This window comes from Seriola lalandi, unplaced genomic scaffold (assembly GCF_002814215.2).
Source record: "Seriola lalandi dorsalis isolate HSWRI2012SDOR001 ecotype SW California unplaced genomic scaffold, Sedor1 jcf7180002055008, whole genome shotgun sequence".
Taxonomy (NCBI): Eukaryota; Metazoa; Chordata; class Actinopteri; order Carangiformes; family Carangidae; genus Seriola; species Seriola lalandi.
The window spans coordinates 1,203,995-1,214,695 of record NW_019525551.1 but is presented as its reverse complement, the minus strand read 5'-3'; the positions used below and the strand labels follow the sequence as shown (position 1 = coordinate 1,214,695).

At 41.6% G+C, this 10,701-nt stretch overlaps 1 protein-coding gene across 1 annotated transcript; it reads left to right on the top strand.

The window, feature by feature from the left end:
- The first annotated feature begins 6,113 nt into the window (after window positions 1-6,113).
- Window positions 6,114-10,352, top strand: LOC111647721 (olfactomedin-like). The gene is made up of 5 exons (XM_023397367.2): window positions 6,114-6,253; window positions 6,462-6,620; window positions 6,971-7,183; window positions 7,401-7,533; window positions 9,320-10,352. The coding sequence occupies exons 1-5, from the start codon at window positions 6,221-6,223 to the stop codon at window positions 10,165-10,167; spliced, it is 1,386 nt and encodes a 461-aa protein (XP_023253135.1). The 5' UTR covers window positions 6,114-6,220; the 3' UTR covers window positions 10,168-10,352.
- The last annotated feature ends 349 nt before the right edge of the window (window positions 10,353-10,701 follow it).

The window sequence follows — 10,701 nt, the reverse complement described above, 5'->3', positions numbered from 1 at the left end:
CAAGCTCTTCCCTTGGTGTCAGATTTAAGCCCTCTGTAGAACTGTGAAGAGATGCTGGGATACCTTCCAGACCCAATAATTTTCTGGATGGTCATCGAACTTTAATAGCCTGGAGCTCAACATTTCACAGCGTATTAAATACTTGGCAAAATCTGTTGCAGTTGATGAACCAGACTCGTTGGCTCTGGGAGCAGCATCAGAATGTGGCTGAGGAGGTTGATAGCTGTTACTGAATGGCATTGTATTGTATGACTGATGTAGATGACTGAAGGTGACTTTGGTTGGACTTAAACTGTGCGCATACTCTTGCTTGAGATGGGTGTTCTTGGATGAGCTTTGAGCATGAAAATAATGCAGGGTGGCATTTATCTTCTGTGGGAATGTGTGCTGAGCAGGTAATCTGCAAAATTCACAGTTGCTGATCTCACTTGACTCCACATTACCTTTGCCCATGTAGTTTTCAGTTGGCTCCTCGTTGTCCATTGCTGTCTGGAGCACTGTTTCAGATGTAGGTTCTGGTCGTCTCTTCACTATTCTACCCTTACTAAGATGTAGGTATGATTTCTAGCTTGGCAGATAGTTAACAGGTTCGTCAATAAACATCCAGGGGACAGCAAGTAGGTTTACAATGCTTACTTTCAGACACACTGTTAAACTGAAATACAGAACTCAAGATAAAGTTACTATTTATATGCGTTTACTCTTATTTTCTCATTAACACTCTTATTTTTATATTAACAAACACTGAGTTATTATCTGGCATACGCAACATAAATACGCATCCAGTGTTGTGCAAGTTCACACTTAAAAAGAACTAGCTCAAAGTTCACTTCATACAGATGAAAATGAACTAGTTCACATTCATTTGTTCTGTTTTTTTCAAATAAATAAAGGCCGATATTCTTTTTCAATAGAACCTCCTTCTACCATCCATCACCAGCCCCAAACATTGCCACTTTCAACTAAATTAATTATTGTACACCACTCAAGAATCACAGACATTTAAAATACATACATACATACATTTAAAATCCATATGCGAATATAATCCTTCTATGTCTTCGCTTGTTTGTTCATAAAACTGCGTCAAATGCTCAAACAAATTGGCTATAGCAGTACTAGATGTGTCTGTACTGCCTGTAACAGTAGCACCAGCCAAGCTGGGCCATGTTTATGGAGAAGTTCACATGCATAACACTGTACGCATCAATATGTACTATAATATTCACAGATCAACTAACGGTTAGCTAACGTTTGATAAGCTTAATGCTAACTTAACATTGGAAATTCATAGCCAGGCTAACACAGTGAGGAAGAATATACATAGTCTTCAGTGTATTACCCTACTGGGTTGGCCCCTTGATCCTTTCATCAAGGAGAACACCCCTTCTTCCCTCTTACATCACAAACACTTTATCGTCTTAACAACAACTTACCTATAGATATGTTGATTCAGTCTAAGGGCCCTTCCTGCCGTATCTGTGGATATGCCAATCCAGCCTAAGATGCCTTCCTACCCCCTTGATAACTTGAACCTAGGTGTTACACTTCAAGACCTCTAGAGAACGTTACCTTTTGTTTCTAACAACAACTTACCTATAGATATGCTGATTCAGCCTAAGAGGCCTTCCTACCCCATTGATAACTTGAACGAGATGGCGCCGTTGTGTGTGGCTGGCCGTCTACCTCTGCTACCTTTTTTGTGTATTGTGCTGTGTCTATCACTTTTATCATAAAAAGTGTCATCACTACTGGTGTTTGATCGCCTGAGTCCGCGTAAAAATCCGCGTTTCTGTGGATAAACTACTGATCCAGGACTTTAACGTTCAGACAAACCGACCGCCACCTGTTCTGGCGTCTGTACCCTCTTATCTGTGGCGTCTTCCTGGTCGGTTACCATGCAACAGCCGTCGTCGCAGAAGACGAGGAAAGAGAGGTGGAGTAATATGCCGACTGAAAGATCGCCTGGCTTCATCCTCCACGTACAACGCTCGCCATCCGCTGTTCGGTTCCTCCAGTGACTCCGCCAGTTACAACATCCGAGGCTCCGTGGTTTACTCCTACCGATGGCTGCTGCCGGTAGTACCGGAGGCCTCACAACAGATGGACCGGCATCTGGTTCGCATGGCTCTTATCAACACCAGATCTGTTGCAAATAAGACGTTTATCCTAAATGACTTTTTTACTTCGCATTCCTTAGATTTTCTCCTATTGACTGAAACCTGGCTGAAACCAGGTGAAAACAGCGCCTTCTCCGAGCTCCTCCCACCCAGCTGTTCTTTTTTCAGCTCCCCGCGGCTGTCGGGGCGAGGGGGGGGACTTGCTGCTGTGTTTAATGACAATTTTAAATGCCGGCTTCTTCCCACAGGTACATACTCCTCGTTTGAACTGCAATTGTTTGCGGTGGAGTTTGCAAGTCCTGTGTTGTGCGCAATTGTTTATCGGCCTCCGAAATATAATAAGGGTTTTATTCATGAGTTTTCCGAGTTTCTGGCTGACATGCTCTCAAAATATGACAAGCTCCTGATCTGTGGGGATTTTAATGTTCATGTTTGTTGCCTATCTGACCAGCTCGCCACTGACTTCAAAAGCCTGTTGGCAACTTTTAACTTGATTCAATCCGTGGATAAACCAACGCACCATCTTGGGCACACATTGCACCTTGTTATATCTATCGGGCTCTCAGTTTCCCTTAAAGAGATTTCTGAGACTGCAATCTCTGATCATCTCCCTATCATTTTTGAAGTGTTAGCCCCCCAACCAGCCAGCAAACCTCTTGCTTCATCTTGTCAACGGCGTATCTTCACTCCCTCTACGCCTGCTGAATTTACTGCTGCCTTCAATGACTCACAGTTCCTTCCCTTGATCAGCCTGGCTCCCCCTCTTTGTCCTGATCATTTTCTTTCCTCCTTCCACTCCACCTGTGCTGGGATTCTGGATGCTGTTGCTCTTTTTAGGCAGAAATCTGCCAAGCCAAGAACGGACCCCTGGCTGAACGCCACCACCCGCACCATCAGGCGACTTTGCAGGCAGGCAGAACGGAGATTTAAGAAGGACAAACTGCATGTGTCGCTGGAAATGTTAAGGGACTGTGTCACTGATTATCATAGAGCTGTACGCGAAGCAAAATCTCAGTACCTCTCTAATATTATTTCTAGCAGCAGTCATTGTCCTAAGGTGTTATTTGATACAATTAACGCTGTTGTTAACCCATGCACTTCTGCTGTGACTGATGTATCAATAGCCACTTGTGAGAATTTTCTTCATTATTTTGTTGACAAAGTGGAGTCTGTCAGAAAAGTCAATAATGAGAGTGTTATTATGAGTACAAATAAGGATCTACCTGTTGCCCCAGCTCATTCTGCCGTGTTTGATCAGTTTGAGCTGGTTTCCTTTTCTTCTCTCTGTGACGTTGTGAAATCTCTGAAACCTACAAATTGCCCAGTGGATATTGTCCCGGCCAAATTGTTGAAAATGGTTTTTAATACTGTGGGACCCAGTCTCATGGTTTTAATAAATTCCTGCCTTAGATTAGGAACTGTCCCAAATGCCTTTAAACATGCTGTGGTCAGGCCCCTTCTTAAAAAGCCTAATCTTGACCCCTCAGTTTTATCAAACTTTAGACCTGTTTCCAATCTGCCCTGTCTTTCTAAGGTTTTAGAAAAAGTTGTTTTTATGCAATTAAAGTCCTTTCTTGAGGATAATTCTGTTCTTGAGAAGTTTCAATCTGGGTTTAGGGCTCGGCACAGCACCGAGTCTGCACTGTTAAAGGTGCACAACGACATTGCTCTGTCTGTGGATGCCAAGTGCCCTGCTGTCTTGGTGCTGCTTGATCTCACAGCAGCATTTGACACGGTGGACCATGCAGTCCTCCTTTCACGTCTCAGTAACTATGTTGGCATCCACTGCACTGCATTGAAGTGGTTTTCGTCTTACTTGTCCAGTAGAACCTTCTCCGTTATGGTTGGTGACCTTGCCTCTTCCAGCGCTCCCCTCTGTTCTGGAGTCCCACAAGGATCTATTATTGGCCCTTTACTCTTCTCATTGTACATGCTACCACTTGGGTCAATTATAGCCAGGCACAACCTTTCTTTTCACTGTTATGCAGACGATTCACAAATCTACCTGCCAGTGAAGCCTAATAGTAACAGTGCACAATGTTTTCTGTTTGACTGTATTGCTGACATTAAGGAGTGGTTGGCACAAAATTTTCTTCATCTAAATGATGATAAAACTGAATGTATTGTGTTTGGGGATACTGTGACAGCTGGCTTTGGCACCTTGTCTTCAAAGCTCAGTCCAACGGTCAGAAATCTGGGAGTGACCTTTGACAGTCATCTGAGGTTTGACAAACAAATTAACAATGTTGTCAGGACTAGCTTTTTCCAGTTGCGTCTCCTGGCCAAAGTTAAAATGTTTTTAAGCCGTCACGACCTTGAGAAAGCCATCCATGCACTAATAAGCTCAAGGTTAGACTACTGCAATGCGCTTTATGTCGGTGTCTCCCAGTCTTCTCTCGGTCGCCTTCAACTTGTGCAAAACGCTGCTGCCCGTCTTTTAACCAACACTAACAGACGGGTGCACATCACTCCTGTTCTTAACTCTCTTCACTGGCTGCCTGTCCGTTATAGAATCGATTTTAAACTTTTATTGTTTGTTTTTAAAGTTCTCAACGGCCTTGCCCCATCGTATTTATCTGATCTTTTAACTGTCCGAAATCCTGGTAGACCTCTGAGGTCAACAATTCAACTTTTGCTGGACGTGCCCAGATCCAAATACAAACACTGGGGTGACCGAGCCTTTTCTGTTGCTGCCCCTAGGCTCTGGAATAAGCTCCCCACCGAGATTCGTCTTATTCCTGACCTGGGCCGCTTCAAAGCTAGCCTAAAAACCCACCTATTTAGGATGGCCTTCAATACACAGTAGTATGACAACACTTTTCACAATCTTATCTTAATCAATTTTGTTGTATTTTATTGCTCTTATTGTTCTTTTATTATTATTATTTTTATTTTATTTTTTTATTTTTATTGTTTTTCATTTATTTATCTCTTCACTTATTATCTGTTGTAAAGCACTTTGGTACACCGAAAGGATTGTTGAAAAGGGCTTTATAAATAAAGTACATTTACATTTACATTCTAATTTCCTTTCCTGTCTGACCAAATATCTGTAACCCCAGGTATATGCACATACAGTTGTCCATCCCATTGTCTTGAACTGTATAACTGTCCCCCTGCCCTACACTTTGGGTCAGTCTACTGCCTCAGACCCGCTCTGTGTCAGTTGGCTCACCGTATCCTGGGATACCAATAAACTTGCATCAGTTGAAACAGACCAAATCATATTTAACTGAACAAGAGACAAGATATTATATTCCTTCCAAAGAGACAAAAAGGTTGCGAATGTACATGAAAAACAGAGGTTTGCATCAAATCGCCCAACGGTCACATCTGGTGTCAACATGGAGGTCTACTGAAGAACCACTTTTGTGAAAAAAGAGACTCCTGAGAAATATGTCAGGGTTAACTACAGCAGTTACTGAGGCTTTTCACAGAATATCATGGACTGCTCAAGTTTCCTGCCATTAAACTGTTAAAGTAACTGTTAAACAGTTCCTTAAGAATTTAAGCAAGAAGGTTCTGGGTTCGAATCCGGGCCTGGGGCCTTTCTGTGTGGAGTTTGCAAGTTCTCCCTATGCCTGTGTGGGTTCCCTCTGGGTATTCTGGCTTCCTCCCACAGTCCAAAGACATGCACATTAGATTGATTGGTGACTCTAAATTGCCTGTAGGTGTGAATGTGAGTGATTGTTTGTTTGTCTCTATATGTCAGCCCTGTGATAGACAGGCGATGTCCAGGGTGTACCCTGCCCTGAGACTGTCTTCTTAATTGATTTAACTTTTAATTTAGGTCTGCTGCCATCTCACATATTCAGACATTACAGTGTTTTATGACACCTACTTGCTAACATTGGGTGTTGCAAAGCATTTTTTTAAACGGGAAATAACACTGTAGAAGGTATTGCAAAACCCTTCTGGTTGACCACAAGGGTGGTGAAGTTTTCATATTTCTAGAGTTTCACATCCATGTGAGTGGTTTAAGGCTGTGTCAGCAAAAGGTGTGCTGTAATTAAGTGTATTAGAGGAAAGAGGATGGCTGGTAATTCCAGTACTAACAGTCTGTCATTGTCAGTCCACTGTTCATTTCTCCAGCTCTAAATATGCTGCTGCTCCTACTACTGCTGTCATTTACCGTGAGTTAATCTCGATATCCTTCTAATACAAACTAATGATAAAAGTGGAAGATATAGCACTTCATTACATTGGTTTAAGACTTTTTTTGGTTCTTTTTTTGTTGCAGTCTCTTTACTAACCTTTACCATTTGTAAATCTATATACAGCATCGGTGTTATTTTATATTATTTGATTTATTTTATATATTTTCTACATGTGTGACTGCAGGATGATGGCCAGGCTCAGCGTCTGTGGGGTCGGAAGAACAATGACTCATGTGTGTGTGCGGTAAACTCCAGCATGTGGTCGTTCCCTGTTGTGAAGTACGAGGCCGTGCATCAGCAAGTTCTGTCCTGCGAAGGATCTTTGAACAACCTGCAGGAACAGGTAGGAACCAAGGTCAACCAGCATCATTTTACATTGTGGTCTTTAATACAGACTCGGTCCAGTCCAATTCGACCTCTGACTTGATTGGTTATATGGATACACTGACAGATACAGTACTGTGCTGGTTAGAATAATATATTCCAATGTGACATTTTGGATTCAGTAATTGCAATTATTATAACTACTATCAGAATTTCAGACTCTTCAGGAACTGTCTTGTGACTGTGGGAAGAAAAAGTAGCTGATGAAAACGAGGAAAAGAACTTATAGGAACCTATATGAACTTGAAAGTGGAATCCTATAAATACACTGACTTGTCACGAAAGGTCACAGGAATCTGTGCATTGCAGGTGAAGTTGTCGAGTCAACGTCTCCCTCAGATCTATGCTCTGGTTGAGAATGTGACGGCTCGGCTAGAGCCCTACCAGTATCTGCACGACCAGGGCGTATACACAGCCTTGTCTTTGCGCCTGTTAGGACGGGAGCTCAGTCAGCTGGAGACAGACATAACTGCCATCCACAGCCAGTTAAACAACGGCCAAACACGGAAACTCTCCAAAGAGGTACAGCACAAACAGCAATAATAAAATAATATAATAGTATGAATAACAATCCTTATAATTATGTTTCGTTATGGTGTAATTTCATCAAGCTAAAACATAAAATACCCAACTGATGTTTTGTGATACATCAAGAGAATACATATGAAGAAACATAACTGAGAACATATGCACATATGTGCTCTGCCTGTATGCAATGTTGTGTGTGTGTTTGTGTTAGGTGGTTAAATTGCGTGGAGATGTAGACAGGATGACAACGTCAGACACAATTAACATGAAGACTGTTAAAGACAAACTGCGCTACCTGAAAAACAGTGCTGAATACTGCAAGTCAATCCCCAAAGACTTCAAAGGTAAGTGTGTGTGTGTGTGCGTGTGTGTGTGTGTGTGTGTGTGTGTGTGTGTGTGTGTGTGTGTGTGTGTTGCAGTGTACAGAAATTCCCCTTTAAAGAAATTGAAGTTGATTTGGCTGTATCTCTGTCCATTAATCACATGAACATTCAAAATATTGTCCTACCATTAAAATGTTACAGGAACTGATTATTTTTTTAAGATTCAAAGCCAATTCAAAAGTCATTTCCATCCATAAAGCTGACTGAAAATGTACACCTGGCCAGGTGTGTATCCTGTGGTCCATACCTGGCACCTCTTATGACACTGGTTCTCAAATCAAGGTCTGAAGAAAATTGAGGCTTGATGCCTGACAGCCTTTCAAGATTCAGGTCATCAAAAAACTTATTCAACACAACAAGTATAATATGGACAGATGTTTGACAGGGAAGAAAAGGAAAATGGGTGCTGCCTGTCAAAAAAGCATGATTGGAATTGTGGCGGGAGAATCTAAGGAAATATCTTCTTTTTTTTTTGTTTATTCTTGCATGCAAGAATAAACAAGTCACAAGAAATCACAACATGTGACATAATGAATGCGATAAACCTGTAAATATGTGTTATATAATATATGTTGAGACAACTTTCTGCAAATGCTTAGAAGAGCTTTATATCTTTTATGTCTAAGGACTCTGACATCTTCTGGCTTGGATTTGTAATTTCCCCAATATATTATAAAAAAAATTTACTGGTTTACAAAGGAGGCAGGGGAAACAAACTTAGTGGTTTTTATTTTTAGGCTTTCTTACAAGTTTGAACCAAGAAAACCTCCATATTTAATTTCTTGAAAATCATCACTGTGTAAGAAGCAGGGGCATAATTTCCACTTTAGACTTACTTTTCTTTCTAAACAGTGTCCTTGGACTGTGCGACTGTGCCAAAATCCAGAAGAGAGAGGAGAAGAGTTAATAACTAAAAATGTTGATATGCTCTATCTGAGTCACCATCAGTTATTACTGTACACTCACAGCAGCAAGCGTAATGAGCAGCAGCAAGTGCTGCAGCCAGTGCTCTGAAGACTTTTTGCTGACAACCTGTAGCCAGTAATCAGGGTGAAAAAGAACATCCACCTTAGCTGTGTGTTTCTGTTGAGAAAAGCATTTCGTCCATGTTTTCATTACAGTTACAATTCTCTTATAAAGATGCTAGAACACCAAAAATGGGCATAAAGACAAAGAGACAATAATATTTATCTAGACCTGCCTAGAATAGAGTCGAATAGAATGCCTTCATGTGTCACTGCACAGCTGTACAATGAAATTTAGTGTGTCTCAGTGGTATGACAATTAATAATATAAAATAAAAATAAACACACATGTGGCACATTATTCATCACATTAATAAGATACACTGAGTATAAAACAAGTCTAAGTTTAAGAATATGCATATAAAATAGTCTATTGCACTAGTTGTGGTCAGAGTTCATCTGTACATTATTGCACTTGGCCAGGATAATATTTCATAGATTTATTTGACAGAGTTCAGTTCTTTGATGGGTACAATTTGTTCAGTGTTTTGGAAGTGCGGGTCTTAATAGACCTACAGCGCCTTCTAGAGGGCAGCAGAATGAAAATGTGGTTGCCAGGGTGGGATGTGGCCAATGGTAGGCATCAGGATCTGTATGAGGGCAGGTCAAGTGAAGGTAGCAATTAGCGGTAGTGATTATTTTGTGCTATTTAATGATTCTCTGCAGAGCTGTACTGTACATCACCTCATCCTAAGTCTCTTCTCATCTCTCTCTGTTTCCAGGACAGCAAAAGTACTGCCTCAAAGGTCTGATGACCAACATCAGCGATCCTGTCATGACTAAGGTCAGTCCCTACGGTAAGAGCTACATCTCTGGTTCATGGGGAAAACAGGCCCAGATGGACAGCTTGGCACAGATGAGCAGCTACTGGGTTCTGCCTCTGCTCAGCGGCCACATCTGGGGAAACTCTCTGCGCATGTACCAAACCTACGAGGACTTCATGGCCTCTGTCAACAACAAGGACTATACCTTTGCTCCATCATACACCCACGCCGACGCCATCGAGGGTCCCAGCGCCGTCCTATACGGGGAAGCACTGTACTATCACTGTTACCGCTCTGCAGATGTTTGCCGCTATGACCTCAACACCAACATCGTTAAACGTGTAACACTTCCAGGCATCGGAGTGGGTTTCAACAACAAGTTCCCCTATTGCTACTATGAGTGCCGTGCCAACAGTGATGTGGACATAGAGGCAGATGAGACAGGACTATGGGCCATATATGCCACCGTGGGTAACCATGGTAATCTAGTGGTGAGCCGGCTAGTTTGGGACAGTGAAGGTGAGGAACTCAATGTGACACAGACGTGGGCGACGAGGCTATTCAAGAAGGCAGCAACTAATGCTTTCATGGTGTGCGGCGTGCTGTATGCCACTCGATATGTGGACGAATACCGTGAGGAAGTTTTCTACGCCTTCGACACAGCAACGGGTAAAGAGGACAACTCACTAGCACTGCCACTGGAGAAGGTTGCTAAAGGAGTGGCCAGTCTGAGCTACAACCCCACCAACAGACAGATCTTCATGTACAATGATGGATATCTACTGGCGTACCAGGCCCACTTCTGACATGAAGGCGTTGTAATAGGCCATTTGTTGCAATTTCAATGTTAGCCATATTTATGTAAGACTTACAACAAGAAAAGGGCAAAGATGGAAACAGTCCATGAAAACCAATGTAATGAATGTAGCAACACTGAATGGTATCACAATGAAAATTCAATAAAAATATAATAATATGATAAAGACTTCAATGCTGAGTGTCCACTTGGTCGCCTCTTTATTCTTACCATATAATAAAGGTGTGTAACGATGGATGGGAATGTGGTTCTGAAATAAATAGAAAAATAAAGGGACTATAAAGCATATATAACAATTGGTAATACTAATACATACATTACAGAAAAAAATATACCCCATTATTATTAGGCAAAATGATGAGCATAACCTATAGCAATGAATAGTTCAACAGCAACTACTATGAACAAAATTATATTATGCTGTCACTTATCCATCATTACTACTATGCACAAACATAAAGAAATAAATTGAGTGGTTTATAATGACTATACCCCTGCCTGGGGAATTCCCAGGATGGTTTTT